The sequence below is a fragment of the Malaclemys terrapin genome, chromosome 3, assembly GCF_027887155.1.
Source record: "Malaclemys terrapin pileata isolate rMalTer1 chromosome 3, rMalTer1.hap1, whole genome shotgun sequence".
NCBI lineage: Eukaryota > Metazoa > Chordata > Testudines > Emydidae > Malaclemys > Malaclemys terrapin.
Window position 1 is genome coordinate 124,588,718 of NC_071507.1, and position 24,662 is coordinate 124,613,379.

The 24,662-nt window shown below is 42.1% G+C and overlaps 1 protein-coding gene across 2 annotated transcripts in view; it reads right to left on the reverse strand.

Annotated features, from left to right (window-relative positions):
* The window catches only part of AMD1 (adenosylmethionine decarboxylase 1), a 46,265-nt gene extending 41,782 nt beyond the window's left edge, over positions 1-4,483 (reverse strand). Inside the window, exons 1-2 of one of the 2 annotated variants that reach the window (XM_054022417.1) lie at positions 4,042-4,128; positions 3,069-3,185 (exon numbers count right to left, since the gene is read on the reverse strand). In XM_054022417.1, the coding sequence (XP_053878392.1) occupies positions 3,069-3,100 (32 nt within the window). In that variant the 5' untranslated portion in view covers positions 3,101-3,185; positions 4,042-4,128. Of the gene's footprint in view, positions 1-3,068; positions 3,186-4,041 lie in introns of both variants that reach the window. The other variant, XM_054022416.1, reaches the window with a different exon arrangement.
* Positions 4,484-24,662: the final 20,179 nt, after the last annotated feature.

Genomic DNA, 24,662 nt, shown 5'->3' on the forward strand with positions numbered 1-24,662 from the left:
GATTTGTCTCCAGAGATAACATGCTTGTTAACAGCAAACATGCTTTTAAATAAATAAATACATACATACATAGGTGAGCAATAACAGACCTCAACCCTATTGTCCCTCTGCAAATGTGTACACAGAGTCAATCCCTTACCACTCTCTAAAAGTGCAAGATTGTTGGGGGTGGAACAGATCTGCACCAGGAGTAGTCTGGAGATAAATTTGAGAAAGGGGGGACAGGCAGTAGAAACAAAAGTGAAACTGAGCAGCATATTTCAGAAACCTTGAGGTCTTTGAGTGTAGCCTTCATTGATTTGAGATCTACCATACCATTCTCACTAAAAGGGAAAAGCAGGCCGTAAAAGAGACCCAGTTTGGGAATAAGAACCATTCAAGAAATATACATTTGCTGATGTTTTAAAGAAAGTCACACCAGTGAACTGGTGGAAGTCACTTAAGCACTTGGATTTAGAGACCGTTGAAGTGATACTCTCACTTTTAACAGCAGCAGCTTCTTCTGCTGGTGTAGAAAGAATATTTTTCTTCCTTTGGACTAATTCATGCCAAACTGAGAAATCATTTGGGACCTGAAAAAGCAGGAAAGCTTGTTTTTCTTTTTCAGGTTATGAACAGGAAAATGAAGGTGAAGACAACTGAGTTAGCTACAGAAGCCAATATTTTAAGTTTCTCATGTTGACCTGGCTGACAGTAGATTTAATTTTTTTTAAAATATTTAATTTAATTATTTTAGTTAAAAACAATTTTAACAAAAACAAACCTGATTTTAAAAAACTTGAATGATTAAATTCAAAAATTCATATGCTTGTTTTGTTAAAATAGGTGTTTGCTGCTAAAAGAATACATAATGTTTTAGTTTAAATAAAACAATTTAAATGTCTGTCCAGTAATGTTCTCCTCCTATTACAGCATGGCAAGAAAATTCTCCAAATATTAATGATTAACCTGTTGAATTGGAGATAGTTCACCTCCCAGTGACTTCATAAATATCTGCTTCAATTACCTTTGGTAAATGAAATAACCAATCATTCATTTTCAGATATAGCTGTAAAGCTAATCAGAAGTTTTTTCAAAGTAAATCACTTTAAAAATGTATAGTGTGTACCTTCTAAAAATGAAACCTACATCTGAGTTGTGAAGAATATGCATTAAGGTTATAACAACCAACAAGAATGCACTCTTATGTAGAAATCCATGATTAAATTGAGTCTTCCTGACTAGTGATTTAAATCAAATTCACCCTGTTGCAGAGTGGCTATTGAACAGACAAGGAAAGAAGTCAGCGTATGCTTCCTCTCCATTTGATTCAATTGAAGAAAATAATCCATATTAATAAGTGTGCCTAGGTTCTTGAAGTGCAAGTTTTAGGCCTTTGTCTCCATACTTCTAGAGCTATAGATTTGGCAAATAAACCCTTCTCTACATACAATTTGCACTGGTTTAGTTTTACTGTTCTATTTTAAAGGTGAGATTTTCCAAGGCACAAAGAGCACTTAGGTGCCCAGCTCCCATTGAAAGTCAGTGCCCTTGCATGCCTCAAATGGAGCATGAGGGAGAGGACACAGAAACCTTGCCATGGAGAAATGGAACTGCAATTCAGGAAACCTTGTATCTTGCCAGAGGAAACCTAAAACTAACTCATTTGTGCATGTATGTTACCAGCTTTAACCTTCTAAATTATTTCTTTTTCCTTAGTTAACTCTTCAGATAGTTGATTATAGGATTGTCTATCAAGTGTTGTCTTTGGTATGAGGTCTAAGGTGCAATTGACCAAGGGTAACTGATCCTTTGGGACTAGGAGTAACCTGAATATTGTGATTTTTGATGTAAGGGACCATCACAAAGGTAAGTTTGCCTGGCTGGCAAAACAGACCAGTAGTCAAGGGGTCTGTGACTCCATGGTTTAGTGAAACCCAAGTATAGAACTCTCAACCAATTTGGTGTTTTTGCCCTGCTTCTTGACAGTCTGCCCTGTGGTTGGCACTCTGACCCATGAGCTACTACTCCAAAGATCTTGATAGTATGTTTTCCAAATCAGAAGCTTTTCTGCACCCAGGATGCTAGCCTGGATACAATCAATCCAATTCTTCCAATACAATTTCTGCTGCCCTCTAAACATGGGATGCCTTTCCTTAGCTGATCTGCAATGCCTCCTGTGATTCAAATTATTAAGACCTACTTCTGCTGCCATAATCTGCAAAAAATTTGCCAACCAATAATTTGCTAGATGGAAAGGGAAGTTAGGGAGATAGCCATAGAACTAAGGTGTACTAGTCATCATCCTGACCACTCTGTATCCCCCTTTTCCCTTTCAGAGAGTAAACACCTCAGAACAGGGATGGTTTACAGTACAATATATTTTGTGCCACTAAAATAACATATAAACAACTTGGGTATATTCAGAGACCTGGTGCACATGTGGCATTACTTCTCTTACACATCTCCATTTGCCTGAAATAAACAATACGTTAACTACCTAGAAGCTTTTCCCCATGCTCATTCTACAGTACTAAAAGCATGTAAACAGAATTTTGAGATTAAAATACATATCTACACAACTTTAATTTCCTTCTGACCTCCAGCATCTGAAGGCAACACTTCAGTGGCAGATCCTTCTGCTAACCACCTTTACAGTCCAAGCACTCAAAGGGAGTACAGATGTGTGACTCTTGGCAGACACCCCTCCCCAGGCAACACAACACTGTACTGGTGAGACAACCTAGAGCAGAAACCCCATGTGTCACGCCCAACACTTTTTAATCAAGACCTGTGCCACAGCAGGTTTGTCTTAGATACTGCACTAACAAAACAGAGCAGCCACAGCTCAGAGACGCTGTCCCTACCACGTAAGGCAGAATAGTTAGAAGCACGTGCACAGGAGAGACCCAGCCCTCTCCCCCCCTGCATGAATGGGGGTGGAAGAAGCGCCAGCACATTCCTGAAATGCCCATTGGGCGACAGCCCCAGACCCAAACCTCATTGGCTTGAATTTGTCAATGGGATAGGAAAGGCATCCCGATTGGGGGGGAAGGGAGAGGAGGAGAAGGCTGAGCCAGGAAACTCACGTGTAATCGTGGTTCCAGCCACACTTCAGCATTGGGAGGGGGCTACTCCCTACCGCCTGCCAGGCTGCCCCACTGCGCCACAACCACAGACAGGGGATCCCCACGGATTAATAGTTCCTGCGGGGGAGGGAGGTTGTTATCTGAACCCGCTCTACGCATTACAGAGTTGGAGCTGTTGCGATACCCACCATGAGGGAACCCCCAGCCCTGCCTCCGCAGCAGAGAAAGACGACACGATCGCTCCCTCCCTACTGCAGGCTCCGTGGGCGGGGGAAGGTAGTGGATACCCACTCTAATGAGGGTCTGGACACAGGTGACAGCCCACCCTTTTCGCCTCAGTCCGGTCGCTTGGCAGCAGGGGATCCCGCCATAAAGGCGGCTCCCTCCTGGGTTTCGCTATCGGGGGAAGGGCCAGGCGCTAGCCGAATCCAGACTCAAGCCGCAGGGTGCGCACAGGGGAGCAGCCTCTGCAGCTGCGGCCCCTCCGCGTGCGCCGGGCAGGACTGCGACACTTGCCCCCACTACACCCCTGCCCTGCGGACACCGCGGCTCCCCTGGCCCGTCACCACATGTTGCCAGTAGGGCCCTATGGGCTCCACGCGGTGGAGGCGGGTGTCATGGCTCCTGCGCTGAGCCCGGTCACTGACTAACACCTTCGCCGGCACCGCGCCGCGGGCGGGCTGTGAGCGAGGCGCTGCCCGGGGCCCCTGGAGGGCAGGGGAAGGTCACACTCCGCGTGAGGCCGGACCTGGCAAGGCCAGGCCGGCGGTGATTGGGAGCCAGGCCGGCACCCCGGGCACGCACAGGCCGCGCCTCAGGCCGGGGGACGGTTACAGCTCCCCGCCCTCCCCAGAGCCTCACCCGGAACAGCGCCAGGCGCGCCCCTCCCCCCAGCCCAACCGCACCCCGAAGCAGCTCGCGGCGCCCACCGGCGGCAGCCCGGCTCCCCTCCGCCCGCCCCCAGCGCGCCAACCTGGGGATGGTGCGGAGATCGCCGGACCCCTTGCTCTGGTGCGGCTCCTGCGGCGAGGGCTGCTCCCGGGCGAACCACACCTCCAGCAGCTTCTCGGTCCCTTCGAAGAAGTGTGCACCGTTCTCCTCCATGGCGCGACAACTCGGCAACCAACAACCACAGAAATTAACCCCAGCCCGGCGGCCGCCCCGGCGGCTGCTGCTGCACGGGCCGCGCCGCCGCCGGGTCCCCGGCCGCGAGTCACCTTCCAGGAGATAACGTTATGTGACCCTTCAACCAAACCAACAGCAGCGAAACCGCCTGGGTGCGCGGCGGCTGCGGCGTGAGCACGGGGGTTACAGTCCGGGCGGGCGGGCGCGGGGCAGGCGAGGCGGTTCGGTTCCTTGTATTCCGTGTGTTCCCCTGTTGCAGAGAAGAGCGTAGAGCGAGCGCTAGCTAATGTCGCCGGCCATACTGTGTAAGCGAGGGGGCGCCGCGCACGCAGCCGCCTTTATACCCGCACAGGTAACAGGGAACTGGCCACAGAGCACGGCCATTGGACAGGCGCCTCTCGGCCCCGCACTCTCCCAGCTCCCATTGGACACCGCACCTGCCTGTCAACTCGTCTCGGCCTGTTCGACTCCACCCTCGACAGCAGCCCGCCCAGAGAGAGCTCTGTGAGTGGGAAAGCAGGCATGTGGGACTGCGAGCGAGAGCGACACGGGGAAAGCAGGAGTGTGTGTGGTGTGAGGGGCATATGGGGTGTAGGGGGAACGAGCGGAGAGCCGTGAGAAGGTGTTTAAGAGTGAGGTATGGGGCTGGGGATGTTAGTGTTCCTGAGGCTGAGAAGGGAGGAGTGTGACACAAGCTACTTGTGTGAAAGAAAGGGGGTGAATAGGGAGAATATTTTTTTCAACATGGTGCAAACCCCAGTGTATTAAACTAAATCAACATTAGCCAGTTGTAAATAGATGTAAGTGTGTCCACAAAGGGATGTGCACCAGTTTAACTAAAACAATTTAACTACATTTAATTTAAAAATTAATTTCAGTTAAAATGGTGCAACTTTTGTGTGCAGACATGGCAGATGTATAAGAAATAGCTTGTGTGTGAGAGAGAAACAACAGTGATAGTGTAAGGGAAATCGTATGTGTGAAAGAAAAAGGGGTGATTGTATGTGTGTGAGGCCTTGTCTACACACAAAAGTAGTGTAGGCTTAACTACATTTTTTTTTAACTGATAAAGTATCAACTTAAGGTAAATTGATATAAGGCACTCTTAAACTGATTTAAGTGTCCATGCAGAGCAATTGCACCAATTTAATGAAAGAAGTTTCTAAAATAATTTAGTTACATTAGTACAATTTTTGCATGTAGACAGGGCATGGGAGAGTGAGCGAGCAAAGTACAGTACAGAGATCATCAGATGATGGTGATACAGAGAGTACAATATTTGCTTGTGATATGTCCATTTTATGCTGCTCTGTATGTGCAAAGGGGTTGTGAAGCCACTGTATCTTGGCAGCTGGGATTTCCTCCTGTGAGAAAGTTCCCAGGAGGGGAACTTATAGTGCTACTGTAGTTCTACGCCAACCACCATTTTTCAGCTTTTTGATATTGGGAGCATGACTAAGGGAAAGGGTGCATAGTCAGAGTGGCTCCACATTCCAGCTATCCCTGCCTGCCAGAACATCACCTTGGGTTAATAGGCAGCTGGATGCTGGGGACCACCAGCCCCAGAATACAGGGAGCACAAGGTAGCATAAAGCTACCTTTGTCCTTGCCCATTTCTGTCCCATGCTGAGCATACCTTGATCAGAATGAAGAATCCTTTCCAAAGAGGGAGTGATGAAAGAATGTCCATGTTTTAGTGTGAGCAAAAGAAAATTGACAAATTCCCCATACTGCTTCAGCCCTTTACACCATTCTGGTAGAAAATTGGGGCAGTGTAGTATATAGAATCAACCCCTGGAGAATATTCCCTTTGTACAAGGATTTCTTGTTTTGTGGATAGCTGATTGAATGGTTATTTTTCAGCTGCTAAGTGAAATTTGTGTGTGTGTGTGTGTGTGTGTGTGAGAGAGAGAGAGAGAACAAAAACGGTAATGTGTTGGGTGGAGGGGTTCCTCTGCTAAACACAGTTCAGTCATACTGTTGCCTGATTTGCTTATTCTCTGTATCACATTTCCAAGGACACTTTAGAAGGATACAGATAGAAAAAACTAGTTGCTGCTGATCTAGTCTGTGCACATAAAGAAGACTGTGCACTTTCAAGACATTTGACCAGTTTCTAGGCAAAAGCGTTAATTGTTTTTATGTATCTGTACTACTCCCAGCCCAGTGCTGCCCTCCCACATTCATCTTGATTTAGCAGCCTTGGTTCTCCCATTTCTACTTGCATACAAGGCAGTAACTACAGCCAGCTCCCTGCTTCAGTGGGTCAAATGTTAGTGGTCAAAATTTCTCTCTGCAAACACAAGTTGTTCATTTACCTTATGGAAATTCTGGTTTGTTTTTATGTCTGTTGTAACTAGCGATGATAGTTCTCTTATTTACTTGCTAATTATCTATTGTTAGTGTCTACATCTAAAAACAGTCAAAATAGTCAAGGCATGGGGGTTTTATATGTTTGTTACATAGGGGCTGTATAGTGGATTTCTTGTACACAACTAGTTGCTATTCTGATGTATTATATTAGATATCAATAAAAAATACAAAGTGCTGTCCTTCCATCTGACCCCCTTTTAGGAGCCCAGTAAAATTCTGAGGGCAAGCTCAGAATTTGAAAAATATTAGTAAAGCGCAATGATTAGGTGAACTTACGTCAGGTAAAATGGTAAGGGCATAGGTGTATTTAATGGATCATATCTCAAACACCCCTCTACCCCGATATAATGCTGTCCTCGGGAGCCAAAAAAAAAAAATCTTACCGCGTTATAGGTGAAACTGCGTTATATCGAACTTGCTTTGATCCGCTGGAGTGCGCAGCCCCGCCCCCCCAGAGCGCTGCTTTACCACGTTATATCTGAATTAGTGTTATATCGGGTCACGTTATATCAGGGTAGAGGTATATTAGCTAGTAATATAAAAATGCAAGTGCATAATCAATATAAATAAAGGGCTAGTTTAGTTTGATTCGTGAACCTTTGAATAACCTTTTTTTCAAAAGGAGTACAAAACAATGTTTTTGGCTTAGTATGTATCCTGTTATTCAATTATTGAAATGTCCTCGATTTGGGGACAAACTCCCAAGGATGAAGTAACAATGAGAGATTAGGATGACCCAGACAAATATAATCACGGTAAACAAAGTCCCCAAAATCCCACAAACCTCTGTCAAATATTAAGATTGATAGTTTTGTTAATATATACAAGTTATATAATTTAGGGTGTAATGTGGAATCTTATATTTGGTCATAAAATATTATGTGACAAATAAGAGGAGAGTGGTGTTGATAAAAGTATGGTGTCATCTTGGGTATATAAGAGTGTATGGAGACTTAAGTCTTTGCCTTTGTTTATGTACACCTTGTTTGTACGTACAGCCAAACCTTTGCCTGATATACCTCAGTTGATCTCTGGTGTGGGGCAGTTTGTACCTATGCTGAAATAAACCTGTTCCTTGGATGTGAACTCAGGAATTAGCAGTGGTGTTGTATGCTACAGTAAGCAGTGGTTGTCTGTTTTGCTAGGTTTCTAAGGTACCTGTGGACCTGTTTCGTTGTCCAGAAAATATCCTTACAATAACTTGAATATTTAGAAAATATCCTTACAATAACTTGCAAAATTCTGTATTTGCTGAATAGCAAAGAAATAGTTCTTACGTAATCACTGGCCAGTTTTGTGAAAATTATGCCTTAATTAAAAAAAAAGTTTGTGACCTTCCCACAATTTACTTAAAATGAATTATTCAATAGCTAAAAAGAAAAATACATAAAATGTTAAATAATCACTCAGTGAAGTTTTTTTAAAGGTAAATTACACCCTCAGGCCAAGAATTTCAATTTTGATGCAAGTAATATGAACTAAAGAGCTAATGTAAAAGCTAATAGGTGCCCAGATGCCACAGTAGTGGGTTGTACAAACATTAATTTATTAATCCTCACAACACTACTGTGACGGGTAAGTTTCATTCCCGTTTCACAAGTGGAGATATTAAGACAAAGGTAGGTGGTCTGAGTTTCACAGGAAGAGCTTTTTAAGTGACTTGTTCAACGCCTCAGAGTGAGTGCATGAGAAGCAAAAACAAGAACTCGTGATCTTGACTCATAACTCTGTACTTCCTACAGCTCATGTTGCCTCTTGAATAAAGAGTGTATATGTAAAAAATGTTAATTAAAACAATATTCATATATAAACCCCCTCAGAAATGGCAATTTTTTATGTTATAATAATAGTATTTATATTTAAAATAAATAGTATATAGTTTTAAATGATGTTCTCTTATTCATACAGCATAGCACAGTAAGTGAACATGGCACACTAATTAAGATATACTTATGAATTATACATTTCTTACAATAGATATCTTGCAACATCTTTGTTATTCTTTATTTTTCAAATTAAATTTTCACATGGATTCTCAGCTCATCTTTGTTTGGCAATGATTGTCAACTAGGTATTCAGGCATATTTGATTAATATACTGTTTAGAATGATAAATGTAGGGTTTTTTTCCTTTTAGCTGCAACCACTGTTCAGGAACACTTAGCTGAATAGTTGTTGCAATGTGTTCTAGTCAATAACTTTTTTCTCTATACTATAAATACAGTGGAAGATTGTGGTACTGTTAAGTTGTTTTCTATTTGTATGTGTAATAAAATTTTTTGTAGTATGTCTCAATTCTCAGTTTTCTGAAAGCCTCTTATGTCAGTTAACACATACGTATGTCAAACTTCAACTGAAAATTATTTTTGTTAAATTTATGTGACTGAGAATAAAGGATTTGTTTTAAAACTCAAATATAGGATCAGTAGTACTTTATGATACCTTTGAGATAGTGATGACTTTTAGTGATAATACTAAATAGGAAAATTACAGTTAGGACCCTAGAAATCCCTAAAATCAACAGATTAAATGGTACAAACAAACCAAAACTAATCCCAAACTCTTTCCTTATGGGCCTGATTTTCTAAACTGTACTTGCAAAAGAGCATCCACTGACTTCAGTGGAATGCCCCATACCTTCTAATGGCAATATAAACATACTGGGTGTCTTTTTCACCTTCCCTTTCCCCCATTTGGCTCACTTTATTTCAATCAAAAGGAATTCAGTACACAAACAAAGGCCTTGACCCTGTAAATATTTACACACATTTAACTTTATGCCCAAAAATAGACATATTTTGAAGTCCTTTATAGTACTCATATGTGTAAAAGTTATTCACATACAAGTGTTTGCAAGAATGGGGTCAAACTGATGACAGAGAGGGAGGTGGGATGACTTCTCTTCAGTATCACAATTTTATTTCCCCTATAAGAGGAGAAAAGTGATTTTCCTCTTTACCAATACCACCAGACCACCTTAAGAATCTAGCTAGAGATCGATCCAGTTGACACGCCATCTGAAAGGAGGCTACATCCCATTTGGATTTGCTGCAATGATGATGAAGAAAAATGCCATCTTTTAACAATGTATAAGTTAGTTACAGATCTTCAAAGGGGGAAAAATTGGGCTTATTCCCCTTTGTTTCTTTAGATGTATAAGAATTTAAAGTGTTTGGCCAAAAACAGAGTTACATTTTTTTTTTTAAACCACTAGAAATTCAGGTTGTCTATTCTGAAAGATGCTGGTGACTGAAGAACTAGAGAAACTGGCATAGTAAGAAACTGAAAGCTGAGTAATTGAGAAGGGATTTTAAACTGTTTAGAACTCTTACCCCCCACCCCCGTATTAATGCCATTTTAATTAAATGCATTATGTGCACTTAGGAGACTTTGTAAAAGTTTCCAGAATATACATCTAATGGAAAGGATGGCAAACTTTCATATCTTGAGATACTCCCTTGCCTCCCCATTCTCTGCAAACCCAGAAAAGACTAGACTTACATGCCTGATATTTCTAAAGGTAAAATACAAGGAATTTGTTTAAAAACTAAACAAAACAGGCCTTCTTTATACACAAAGCTGCAAGAAAAGACAAACCCAAATTTTAAAGATCTTTTGTAGATCACCTTTTGTAGATATCAAGAAACTGGACAGTGCAATAGAAATTAAAGGAATCAACCGCAGGTGGATGGAATGTTAGCACTAGGGAAGTATTTTATTTACAAAGAAGAGAAAAGCCATTCTCTTCCTTTTAAGATCTCACAGACAAGAGCTATGGTCTAAATTAATTGAAAAGGCTTTTCATAGAGACAAAGAATAAACTATAAGCCTTTGCTTCAGCTAAACAGCACAAAGAGAGGAAAACCCACAGCTCAAATCCAGATAGTATTGTTTCCTCTTGTTCTGAATTACACACACCTTTGTAGGAGGTAGGACATCTTGAGTTGTTTTCCATAAAGTTCACTGAAGGAAGCTAGGCTACTAGAATGCTCCATTCCTATCATAGTGTTAGCTTGTGCAGAGACATGGGATTGTTCGTGGTGGGTTTTAACCAACTTGATTTAAGGATAATTTATCACATCAATCACAAAAATATTGTAGAAAGGTTGTTTATATATGGTAAGTGAATACTTCAAATGGGAACCAGAGGTTTACAATATTAAAATTATGATAATATTGCCAAAACTAAGTATTAAAAAAAATCATGAGCCAGGCATCAAATTCATGAGGTTTGCTTGAAAGTAATGAGATTTTCTTAAAAATAATAGTTTTAAGTTTTTATTTGATTTCTGATGTTGAATTTTTGTGGTTCAACATTTTTAAGTTTCTCTCTGCAACAATGAGGGATGGAAACTTATCTGTTTTTCATAAGGTGAGATTTCCACATAGTCACATGAATCCAGGAGCTGGGTGTAAGAAAAAGATTACATATCACAAGATTTACAATACAATCATGAGACTTGGCAACATTATGATAAAAAAATTAGTGTCTCTGCCACAATTTTATATATTATACAATACTTCACCTATAAATTACAAGATATTTCCCATACCGAAAAGCAGTAGAATCTGTGTGGCTAAACTACCGAGAACTCTAAAAATGCATGTATAATTAGCTGGATTACAACTGAAATAACCTATTATACTTTTTCAGTGGCAGTGTGATTTAAGTTTCACTATAGCAGCATTCACTGCTCGCAATGCTATAGCTAAGCTTGTGTCAGCATTTCCAAAATAAAACCTCCTTTTAAATACAGATCATGACTCAGCTCTGAAATTTGCTCTAGAATTAATCTTGACAGAGAGCTTGTTTTTGGACAATACAAAAGTAATAGTTTATCCATTTTGGGGATAGGAGGGCAACACTTTTCCTAGAGTTGGGCAAAATTGGTTTTGATCATAGAGGTATAGGAGGTGCATACAGAAAATCTTTTTTTTTAAACCTGATTTTAAAATCAGCCTTTTTTTGATGTTTCATCTGTTTTCCATTTAAGTGAGTTGCACTTTATGACCTTACCTTTGGTAAATATTTCTGTAGCAATATAATCTTAACCTTCCCTTTATGTTTTCTACATTGTTTTATCTGAGAGATTCAGTCTCCGTTTGTAACTGTGAGTTTAAGCCCAAGCTATGCTACTTGTATAGTGTGCTACAAGACATTTTTTGTCTGGACTTTCCACTAACTGAAGGTTCTGAGATCTCCCTGTGTCACTGCACAATGCAGAATTAATGTTCCCTGCAGAATTCTATTTTTCCCCACAGATCTGTGATTTCTAACAAAATGCTTCCTTCTGATGGAAATAATAAATTCAGCCCCATGCTTGGCCTGTCAGCAGGAGGACTAGCCACATGGGGCTGTCAGCAGGAGCCCCACCATGCGCATGGCTGTCAGCTGGAGCCCCAACTGACTGGGGCTGTCAGCATGAGCCCCAACTGCACAACATTTCCTGAATCTTTATTGTCTGTATTGTTTCAGACATACTTGCTGACAGGTATTTTGACATAAATTACCAAAATAATTGCAGCTGGTGTGATTTTGTTATTTTAATAAATAAAACGTGCAGAACTTTACAGAATTTTTAAATATTGTGTGCAGAATTTTTAATTTTTTGGTGCAGAATTCCCCCCCAAGAGTAGTTACTTTACTGCTGGAGTTTCTGTTTATAGTGAGCTACTTTTGCATGGCAGGTGTGATGATCATGGAATATACGCTTCCAGTTGTAAAGAAAAGACATATTAAGGGACATAGTCAATTTAAAAACCATGACTTTTTTTTTTTTTAAATACAATTGCAGCAAACACCTAAGATAATTATACCTGAAAAATTAAAATAAATAAATTTACCCCAGTTTGTTTTGTATATGTGGCAAGATATACTTGTCTTTTGGGACGCAGATGGAGAGCTCTTCTGGTTTGGCAGCACTGTCAAACTTGTTCCCGGAAAGAAAGCCTTCTGCCCTTGAGTCACATGGTCAACACAGGCTCTCCCACCTCCCCCCATAGTTAGTGCCCACAGACCCTCCCCAGGGTATCCTGGCCCTTGAGGCGTCCTTGTTGGCAAGGAGATTGAGATACTGCCCTTCTGTCTCCTCCCAGGCTAGCCTCCTCACTGAGGTTTACCTAGGGCTTTTATAGCCCTCTCCTGCCCCAGCCCAGCTGTCACTACTTAGCCCAGCATGTTCGTCTGAGCCAGCCCTCAATAGGGCTTGCACCTGGGCTCCCTGCTGAGTACCTGCATCTCTACACCTGGCCTGCCACACTTTGTAATAAGAGTAACACACACACACACACACACGTATGTTGTGGCAGGAGACTGAACTTTATTTCTTGGCCTACATCATCTGATATTGGTAAGGTTACAAAAGGTTAATATCCTGACTCTAAAGCAGGCCTGGACAGACATTCTATCACAGATGCTTTGTCATAGGATCATAGAATATCAGGGTTAGAAGGGACCTCAGGAGGTCATCTAGTCCAACCCCCTGCTCAAAGCAGGACCAATTCCCAACTAAATCATCCCAGCCAGGGCTTTGTCAAGCCTGACCTTAAAAACCTCTAAGGAAGGAGATTCAACCACCTCCCTAGGTAACCCATTCCAGTGCCTCACCACCCTCCCAGTGAAAAAGTTTTTCCTAATATCCAACCTAAACCTCCCACACTGCAATTTGAGACCATTATTCCTTGTTCTGTCATCTGGTACCACTGAGAACAGTCTAGATCCATCGTCTTTGGAACCCCCTTTCGGGTAGTTGAAAGCAGCTATCAAATCCTCCCTCATTCTTCTCTTCTGCAGACTAAACAATCCCAGTTCTCTCAACCTCTCCTCATACGTCATGTGCTCCAGCCCCTAATCACTTTTGTTGCCCTCTGCTGGACTCTTTCCAATTTTTCCACATCCTTCTTGTAATGTGAGGCCCAAAACTTGACACAGTACTCCAGATGAGGCCTCACCAATGCAGAATAGAGGGGAATGATCACGTCCCTCGATCTGCTGGCAATGCCCCTACTTATACAGCCCAAAATGCCATTAGCCTTCTTGGCAACAAGGGCACACTGTTGACTCATATCCAGCCTCTCGTCCACTGTAACCCCAAGGTTCTTTTCTGCAGAACTGTTGCCTAGCCATTCGGTCCCTAGTCTGTAGCAGTGCATGGGATTCTTCCGTCCTAAGTGCAGGACTCTGCACTTGTCCAAATTAAACCTCATCAGATTTCTTTTGGCCCAATCCTCTAATTTGTCTAGGTCCCTCAGTATCCTATCCCTACCCTCCAGCATATCTACCTCTCCTCCCAGTTTAGTGTCATCTGCAAACTTGCTGAGGGTGCAGTCCACGCCATCTTCCAGATCCTTAATGAAGATGTTGAACAAAACCAGCCCCAGGACTGACCCTTGGGGCACTCCGCTTGATATCGGCTGCCAACTAGACATGGAACCATTGATCACTACCCGTTGAGCCCGACAAACTAGCCAGCTTTCTATCCACCTTATAGTCCATTTATCCAGCCCATACTTCTTTAACTTGGCGGCAAGAATACTGTGGGAGACCGTATCAAAAGCTTTGCTAAAGTTAAGGATTATCACATCCACAGAGCCAGTTATCTCATCATAGAAGGCAATTAGGTTAGTCAGGCATGACTTGCCCTTGGTGAATCCATGCTGACTGTTCCTGATCACTTTCCTCTCCTTGGAGTGCTTCAGAATTGATTCCTTGAGGACCTGCTCCATGATTTTTCCAGGGACTGAGGTGAGGCTGACTGGCTTGTAGTTCCCCGGATCCTCTTCTTTTTAAAGATGGGCATTACATTAGCCTTTTTCCAGTCATCCGGGACCTCCCCCGATCACCATGAGTTTTCAAAGATAATGGCCAATGGCTCTGCAATCACATCTGCCAACTGCTTTAGCACCCTCGGATGCAGTGCATCCAGCCCCATGGACTTGTGCTCGTCCAGCTTTTCTAAATAGTCCTGAACCACTTTTTTCTCCACGGAGGGCTGGTCATCTCCTCCTCATGCTGTGCTGCCCAGTGCAGTAGTCTGGGAGCTGACCTTGTTTGTGAAGACAGAGGCAAAAAAATCATTGAGTACATTAGCTTTTTCCACATTCTCTGTCACTAGGTTGCCTCCCTCATTCAGTAAGGGGCCCACACTTTCCTTGACTTTCTTCTTTGTCCATACTTTGGAGCCAAGGGTAATTCATGCATCCCTCCAATCTCTTGAGTGACTGGGAAAAATGACAAAACACAGAGAGAATAATTTTGATCACTCCACTTAGAGCCAGAACAGTAGTTGCCAAGTCCACTTCCAATAACAGAATTGGGCTTGTTTTTTTAAAAAGGCGCTTTAATGTTTTGAGAACCACGGGTTGCAGTTTTTTGGGATTATTTTATTTGGAGGTCGCTTATTTGGGCTTTTTTGTAATAGGTGACTTTAACACAAAATTATAGTTTAAAAATGGTTGTAGGAGTGGTTTTGCGAATTGACTGGTGTCATATATGAATATCATTAGAATTTTAGAATCCTCCTACCTCACTCCAGTTCAATTAAGAAAACACACCCAAATTCATTAACTTTCTGGACCACCCACTTGACACATCTCATGTTCCAATGTATTGTCCCACACCAGGATATGCCTTAATGGTTCAACTCGGAAATGTACCACATTGAGACAAGAGAGACCATGGAGGATGGAGAGAGCAAGGCTGACCTTTTTAAAAAATGTAAGTACACACAACTTTATTATTGTAATATTTTAATGTGTAATTTAATGTTGTATGCAGCAAAACTAGAACTACTAAAAGAATAATGGAATTTGTATAAAACACCCCACCTCCAACCTTTGAAATGGGTTGGGCTTGTTTTGGGCTTACTCTGAAAGACAGTGCTCCTTTTTTTTTTTTCCATGGAGTTCTCAGGAGCCCCCTCTAGCTCTCTGTCCAGATCTACTGAATCAATAAATGTCCTAATTCAGCACCCCAATATTTACCTTTTAATTTGGCTGCTTGAGCTGTGGGATTGTAATTGTTGTCTGACCTTACTTTTTCTAACATTGTATAGGATATACTTCATTCTAGAAAGCCATCCACACTGAAATTCTGATCACAAAAGTGGAAAATATTCTCAGTATGTGCATTGGATAATTTAAAGTTTCCAAGTTCTTCCTTTGTTTCTTCTATCCTGGATTACCTGGTTAAAGGCTGAGTCTTCCCCTGTGAGTGAATTCTTCTCAGAAGTCTCTGTGCACTATTACCTTGTGGGCCATTTTAACATGTTCAGTCACCCTATGGTAAAGACATTCTTGAAAGGACTGCTTAATGCTTTTCTTCAAAGACCCTATTCTGATATGGGATCTCAATTTAGTGCTTGCTTGGTTTTTAGAGGCACCCTTTGAGCTCTTGTGAGCTCTTTGTTTCACAAGGTCTCTCCTCTTTCCTTATGGAAATTTGGTAAAGGGACTTGATCCTGCATGGGGATGTATGGTTTTGGGTGTGTTCAGAGTGAATGTACTGTCATTTGTCTTTGGAAAGGAGGTAGCCCTTCCTCTGAGAAAGTGAGAGGAGATGGCCTCTCTCCTAAGAGGGGGATGGTTAAGGGACAGAGGCATGCAGCAGGGAAACTAAGAGAAAATGAGAGAGCAAAACAGAGTCTGGGAGCAAATGAAGAGAAATGGAGAGACAGATAGTGGGGACAGAGGGAAACCGGGACAGAGAGTAAATTGAGAGACTGAGATTGAGCTGGACAAACAGATGTGCAGAAGAGGTTCCTTTAGTTTAAAGCTGACTGGTCAAGTCAGTCCATGTTTGATAACATGTTCCTGAGCCTCAGTTTCTGAGCATCGGCAGAACAGGAGAACTATGGGTCCTTCAGATCCTTTAGGTCTGGCCTTATGTGTGTCCCCTGCAAGCGAGCATCACTGGAGTCAAGTCCATCTCTTCAGAAAATCATGAGAGGCACCTGAGGCTCAATGATTGACTTGGCGTTAAGACAGTACCCAGTGAGATATCTGGGGAAAGGGGAATCTTGAACTAGCTAATAATCATAATAACCTATAAGATAATAGCCTGTGCATTCAGGGATAGATATATTTTGAGGGTTATATTTAGTTAAGTACACTGAGTAATAAGTTATAGTGTATATATTTTCAATTGGTTATACATTTTGTTATTATACATATTCTTAATCTATTTAATGCTATTGTAGGTGGAATCCAATTCTGTTTATTCCTGTTTAAATAAAATCCCTGTTATTTTTTTTACAACCAGTTTTATTATTTTGGCTACCATTAAAAAAATCTTTTTATCATGGTGTAATCCCCAAACCCTCCAGCTCTCCCCTGCCTGGTAAATTTTACCACCACTGTGACAGACCATTAATAAATCTTGTTCAGTGGTTTTGGAACAGAGTGATCTTCAGATGCATTTCAAATTATAACACATTAAGGCTATTCTGAGAGGTCTGTTTACACTTACATGAGTGATTGCCATAAAGTAAGTGAATTACTTCTTCTGTCAAATGATGCTTCTGACAGATGATCCTCCCTTCAGACTTCCATAAGCACATAAGTTGTGTTTCATCTCCCTTCTACATTTTTGCCCAAGGTCATGTCTTAGTTCTATCTTATCCAGACCATTATTCTCATCAGGGAGAAATAAGGCTCTATGTCTGAGATGTAAAAATGGCACTGAGCTGCTATTTAGGCAGGACTACAGCATTTAGGAGGCCCATTTCAGATAAGACCCTGTTTACAACTTACCTATATATTATAAAGGGTAGCTGTTCCTACACAATTCCTGTCTAAGTGATCAGGCTATTTACAGTGCGAGCATAGAAGTTTCAAGTTCCAGTACTAGAGGGAACTGGAACTCACTCCACTAGAATTTAGCCAGGATCTATGGCATGCCTTTGTAACGTATCATGGTAATACACAGAGCTACTTCAAGTTTGGTTTGCTTGTTTATTCATTCGTGCTTCCACACTTGCCATTCAGAATGGATGCTCACTTGAGAAGGTCAATTCCATTATCTATTAATTTAGAATTCCTCAGCCCACTTCCCTGGAGGTTGTACTGCTTACTACCTACCCCATCCCCATGTACTCAATGACTGATAATACGCAGAGGCCACCTTAGTTAAAAAGAGAGGTTACTTATAAGTTACTGGAGTCCTCAGAAAGAGTTTTGTCCCTGCATAATCTTACAGGATTTGCCCACCTTCTCCTCTTCCTCAGTGTTATGGTCTAAATTTTGGACTCTGAAGTTCAACAGAAGGAACTTAAGCAGTTGGTTGATGCACCTATCTAATATAACCTTGACCCCAAGTTCTTGGTACTACCCAGGACCCTTTTCAGGCACGTAGTATACACAACTCCCCCTGCAGTTTCTAAAGTCCCATACAGTCAGAAGGTGAATCCTACAAGGGAAAATATGCAGAGGTAATTTCAAAGAAGAACCTGTTGATGTTATCTGAAATGGGCCTCCTAGGAGCTCACAGAGATAGTGAGTCTGCAGCAAAAACCATAGCCCAGATAAGTGAAAGTGCTGATTATTTATCACTAGGTCTATGCTAGACTCCCTTCCCTGAACTTTTCCATTGTTCCTAACATTGTTGCAGCGCCACAGGTAGAAGCAATGGTAGAACTGCTAGCATAGGCAAGGTGTCAGTGACTGCTGCATTTTCAACACCAGAACACCTGTAGTGCCAGCAGCTTTTGGAAATTGACTTGATTTCTTGACAACAGTGTTCCTTTAATCAAACTACATAAAGGATGCCCAGATACTATAGTAATAGGCACCATATATATGCATGTAATAATGTGCAAATCTGTATCTAGTCTGTCACTAAAATATGAGATTTATGGCTTTCCCTTGTAGTAAACGGATGGTAGCATAATAGGCTATTGAGAGATCCAAGCATGAGTTCCTAGCTACCCTCTTGCTTCCAAGGCCAGTAGGGACTTCGAGCTCTGGATATTCTCAGTCACTAGCTTGTTATTCTTGAGCAAGATCTGTCTGACACACAAAGAGACACTGACAATCTCAGGTCCAGCCCTTCCCCCTTAGAGAAAAGGCTGCCATGGAATGGGGGCTTTTGATGGTGAAAATTATACAGCGCTTATTTGATGATGCTACAGAGTATTGATTTTTGTTTTGAAGTTTCCTCACAGATCAGTACTTATGGTATAAGTATCTATTTGCAGTTACCTTAAAAACATGTGTCTGCAGCAGCATTCTTCTAGTGTCCTGTACAATAGTCACTCAAAGAAAAATCACTGGCATGTTAGAATTCAGAGAATCCAGAAAATCTGTCCTTTACGAACTAATTGCTAGTATGGAGGCATTCATAAACAACTGTGGCTAACCAAAAATTCTTGAAGTTATCAAGATTCCAGGGAGAATTAAAAAACTTGCTTGATGGCCAAAAAACACACACTTGAAATGTCTGTTTCTTATTTTGAGTTTTGATCCTTCCCACAGACACACATTAGCGTAGAAGAGGGCAGAATTTAGTCCTCTAAAGAATACATTTTAAGGCCGAGGAGACCACTATGATCATATAGTGTCCTCCTGCATAACATAGGCCATTGAATTTCATCCAGCGATTCCAGCAGTTGAAGTGTTTGTTCTTTGCTACTATGTAAGTAAATACTATCAAGCCCAGTGATTTGTGGTTGAACTAGAACATCTCTTTTAGAATGAATTCAATCTCAATTTAAAGACTTCAAGGAATATGAATTTACCAATTTCTTCAGTAAGTTGTTCCAATAATAGATTACCCCCACTGTTGAAGTCCATTCACTATTCTACAATAAAATATAAAAAGTTATTTTCAGTATGTCTGACTCTTGCAGCACAGAATCTGAGATTGGGAGTTGGTGAAAGTAAACTAAGACTCAATCCAGATCAAACTGAAGTGATAATAGTTGGAAGAGAGTATCATATTGGAAAAACAGGTAGTAGTTGAGTCTGTCTCTTCTGTTAACAGGGATATCTTCCCTTTGTCAAGATAATTCACAAACTTCAATCTTACTAAAACCATCTCTACTTCATGAGTCTCAGATAGCATTGGTGTGCAAAGGTCTGGACCCACGGTACCTAAAAGGCCACTTGAAGCTCAAGAATGAAGACTGTGGTCAACAACTCAGCTCCTCAGACACAAGACAGGTAGCTACTGCAAAGGTTAAGCTTGTTTATGCAGGAAACAGAGGTCCCAGAGACCATCCAAGACTGAAAAGCTCTTGCAGGATCTAAGAAACACCTCAGTCATCATTGCTCCCATTCCAAGGGCAAGGCACACTCCTTTGACCTTGCCTTAATTAATAAACACACACAACATCCATAAAATAAAAAATAAACAAAATCAAAACTCAGTTTTCCCTTTGGAGAGGAAGATGGCAGAAGAGGAGAGTCACATGACAAGGGCTAGTCATTTTGCTTAATACATTTCCAGAAGATGCTCAGATGCTACAGTGATGAGGACAGTATTAAAAAAATGAATAGAATAAAATTCCAAGTTCAGGTAAAGTGAGGCATGAAGAGGTTAAATTACTTGTTCAAAGTCCTCTTCAATGGATGCTTCAGAGGCAAGAAGAGAACCCTGGAGTCCTGCTTCAGATGAATTACAGACTTAGGCCCCAGTTCTGCAACAGACTCTGCATAGGTGCGGGGATATGTTTGAGTGGAACCAATTGCAGGATTATGGCTTTCAGGACTAAATTTGTCACTGATCTTCACTCAGAAAAACCCAAATGATTTCAGAGGGTGTTCTTTCTAAAGTAATGTTAGGATTGACACAAGCACAAGGTAACTCTAAACCACAATATTATTATAGCTATTAAACAATTGTGTTATTCAGACCATTTAAAAATAAGATAACCTAACTCTGAATGTTTTCAATATTTTAGAACCTTCTAGAAGACTATGGAAATTATAGAAGGAGCTCACTCAGTCCAACATTGGGCCCTACTACTTCCCCAGGGAATCAAACTTCACACTGCAGGAGTTTTCACAATGAACTTCCTCTTCTAGGAATCTGATATACTGAATACAAATCACAAATCTAATCAGCCTCCTGCTTAGGGTTGCCAACTTTCTAATTGCACAAAACCGAATACTTTTGCTCCACCCTCTTCTCCGCCCCTTCACCAGGGCCCCTGCCCTTCCCCTTCTCTGAGGCCCTGCCCCCACTCACTCCAGCCCCCCTCCCTCCATCACTCGCTCTCCCTTTACTTTCACTGGGCTGGGGCAGGGAGTTGGGGTGCAGGAGGGGGTGAAGGCTCTGCCTGGGGGTGCAGGCTCTGGGGTGGAGCTGGGGATGAGAGGTTTGGGGTGTAAGAGGGGGCTCTGGGCTGGGTCCAAGGAGTTTGGAATGCTGGAGGGGGCTCAGAGTTCGGGCAGGGGGGTGGGGTGCAGCAGGGTGCAGGCTCCAGGACAGAGTTTGGGTGCAGGAGGGTCTCAGGGCTGGGGTAGGGAGTTGGGGTACAGGAGGGGGTGTGGGCTCTAGGAGGGGGCTCAGGGCTGGGGCAGAGGGTTGGGGTGCGGGAGGGGGCACGGGGTGCAGGCTCTGGCAGGGAGTTAGGGTGCAGGAGGGGGTTCCGACCAAGGGCAGGGGGTTTGGGGTGCAGGCTCCAGCTGGGCAGCGCTTACCTCAGGTGGCTCCCGGTCAGCAGCGCAGCGGGGCTAAGACAGGCTCCCTGCCTGCCCTGGCTCTGCAGTGCTCCAGAAGCGGCCGGCATGTCCGGCCCCTAGGTGGAGGTGTGGCCAGGCAGCTCTGCATGGTGTGCACTGCTTCTGCCTACAGGCACCGCCCCTGCAGCTCCCATTGGCTGCAGTTCATGGCCAATGGGAGCTGCAGAGCCGGTGCTTAGGGCAAGGGCAGAGCTTCCCTAGCTGCCCCTGCACCTAGGGACCGCAGGGACATGCCGGCCACTTCCAGGAGCTGTGCAGAGCCAGGGCAAGCAGGGAGCCTGCCTTAGCCCCGCTGCTCTGCCGACCAGACTTTTAACGTCCCAGTCAGCAGCCACCAGGGACCCTTTTCGATCAGGCATTCCGGTCAAAAACCGGACGCCTGGCAACCTTACTCCTGGTAGGTCACAAACTTTGGTGTAGAGTACTAGCCCTGTTACTGCTGAGGCTTTCCTCCCAGCAGACTTGTTACCCCATAGCCTTCCTAGCTGGTTTCTGCTCCTTACAAATTTACATTTCCCAAGCCTCTGTTAGGAAGCTTAGGAAGACATCACCCTATTTTCTTACACCAAAAAGCAACCCTAACTGAATGTGTCTACAGGCACCTTATAAATTGTAGCTCTGTGGAACAGTGGCTGGTCTCAGTCCCATCACTTGTGCTAAACCAACGCACTAAAGGAGCTGCCTTGGAACAGGGGCACTGGGCATGTGCCTAGAGATCAATCCTCTGTTATAGGTAGGTTAATGTTTCAGTTGTTGTGGAAGATCTATATTTTCATTACAACATATAAAGAATAAGAACTGAGTGTTATAGTATAGTCTGTGCAAAGTCTGTGCAACCTGCCTCCCATGTACTTGTATCTATGGTATTAGAAGTTACAAGCAGGGTTGTATGATGATTAATTAAGTTTACTTTTCTGGGGCCTAAGGATAGATTGTAAGCCCTTCTGGGTGAGAATTGTCCCTCTTCTGTATTTACACAGTACCCAGCACAATAGGGTCTCAGTACCAATTGGGGTCTTTGGGTGCTACTATCATATAAAAGTTTACTAGGAATACGAATAATAATTGGCTTTCAGAAACAAACAGAGCACACATATAACAGTGACCTGAACAAGGAGCATGCTGTTTCTTTCCAGTCCTGCTGAAAACTTAAAAAAACATTGGGCCCAAATTAGTAATATGCAAAGTGCCATTAATTACATGACATTGAGAACCTTTGACATTTAGACCCCAGAAAAATAAAATTTACTAGTTATCATATGATCCCTTGCATGTAATATCTTACACTGGTGCTATTTGGGAAGCAGGTTGTAGTGAATATAATATGGCTCTGAACTTTCAAAATGACACAAATTAGATTAAAGAGAAATAGACAACATTAAAAATATGCTTCTGTCTGAAATGATACAGCGCCTCAGATTACTAGAATTGAAAGAAATGAGAAAAAAAGAATCAGTTTGTTTAATTTATGTATTTAGAAGCACTTTGCATATAGTCATTTCCCCTGTTTGTGTGGGTCCTCACATAGCAACAGGTACAAGGATTTTTTTTTTAAATATAAGAACATGATTGTAGAACTGTAAACCTTCTCAGTTCCCCATCAATTTTTAATACCAGAAGCAACTTTAAACTATTTTTTTTAAATTATGTTTCAAGTTATGGCCCTTTAAACACTGAAATAAATCACTCAGTTTTGTCTGACTTTTCATCATATTTGGAGAATAAGGATCTTCTACAAACACTAAGGCTTGGTCTACACACAAGTGTCAATTTAACTGAAAGTGTTATTTTATATCAATTTAGTCAAACCATTGCAACTTTGTGTATGGACACTCTTAGGGGCTGGTCTACAAACAGTTTTTGTATCACTATAACTCTCTTGGTTTAGAAACCAATATAGTTAAAGCGCACAACTTCCTAGTGCTTAATTAGTTATAGCGGAAAGGGAGGAAGCAGTAAATGTGATATATCTTGATTTTAATAAGGCTTTTGACACAGTCCCACATGACATTCTCATAAGCAAACTAAGGAAACATCTCTAGATGAAATTATGATAAGGTGGGCACATAACTGTTTCAAAAATATACTCAAAGAGTACTTATCACTAGTTTGCTGTCAAACTGGGAAGACATCAAGTAGGGTCCCACAGGGTCTGTCCCAGTTCTGGGACTATTCAATATTTTCATTAATGGCTTGGAGGATGCAGTAGAGAGTACACATAAAATTTGCAGATGACACCAACCTGGGATGGGCTGCAAGCACCTTGGAGGATAGGATTAGAATTCAAAATGCTGTTCATAAATTGGAGAATTGGTCTGAAATCAAAAAGATTAATTCAATTAAGACAAGTGCAAAGTATTTCACTTAGCAGTAAAAAATCAAATGCACAACTACAAAATCAGGAAAAACTGGATAAGCAGTGGCACTGCAGAAAAGGTGTGATGCTGTACGAAACATGGGAGATATTTTATGATATTCTTCATATCAATATTATAAAATTACAAGAAATCTGACCAGATATGTCATGTAAGGTATCTGTGAAAATGTTATAGAATCATAGAATATCAGGGTTGGAAGGGACCTCAGGAGGTCATTTAGACCAAACCCCTGCTCAAAGCAGGATCAATTCCCAACTAAATCATCCCAGCCAGGGCTTTGTCAAGCCTGATCTTAAAAACCTCTAAGGAAGGAGATTCCACCACCTCCCTAGGTAACCCATTCCAGTGCCTCACCACCCTCCCAGTGAAAAAGTTGTTCCTAATATCCAACCTAAACCTCCCCCACTGCAACTTGAGACCATTACTCCTTGTTTGGTCATCTGCTACCACTGAGAACAGCTGAACTCCATCCTCTTTGGAACCCCCTTTCGGGTAGTTGAAAGCAGCTATCAAATCCCCCCCTCATTCTTCTCTTCTGCAGACTAAACAATCCCAGTTCCCTCAGCCTCTCCTCATAAGTCATGTGCTCCAGCCCCCTAATCATTTTTGTTGCCGTCCGCTGGACTCTTTCCAATTTTTCCACATCCTTCTTGTAGTGTGGGGCCCAAAACTTGACACAGTACTCCAGATGAGTCCTCACCAATGCAGAATAGAGGGGAATGATCATGTCCCTCGATCTGCTGGCAATGCCCCTACTTATACAGCCCAAAATGCCGTTAGCCTTCTTGGCAACAAGGGCACACTGTTGACTCATATCTAGTTTCTCGTCCACTGTAACCCCTAGGTCCTTTTCTGCAGAACTGCTGAACTGCAGGACTGCTTCCTAGCCATTCGATCCCTAGTCTGTAACAGTTATGATTTGCCAAGTATGATAATTTAGTTTATATGTTTGTATCATCTTTGTATTGTGAATTATAGATATGTATAATATAGCTGTATTTCAAAACTTGTACTGTGTTTCTGGGTGACATCCCCAGACA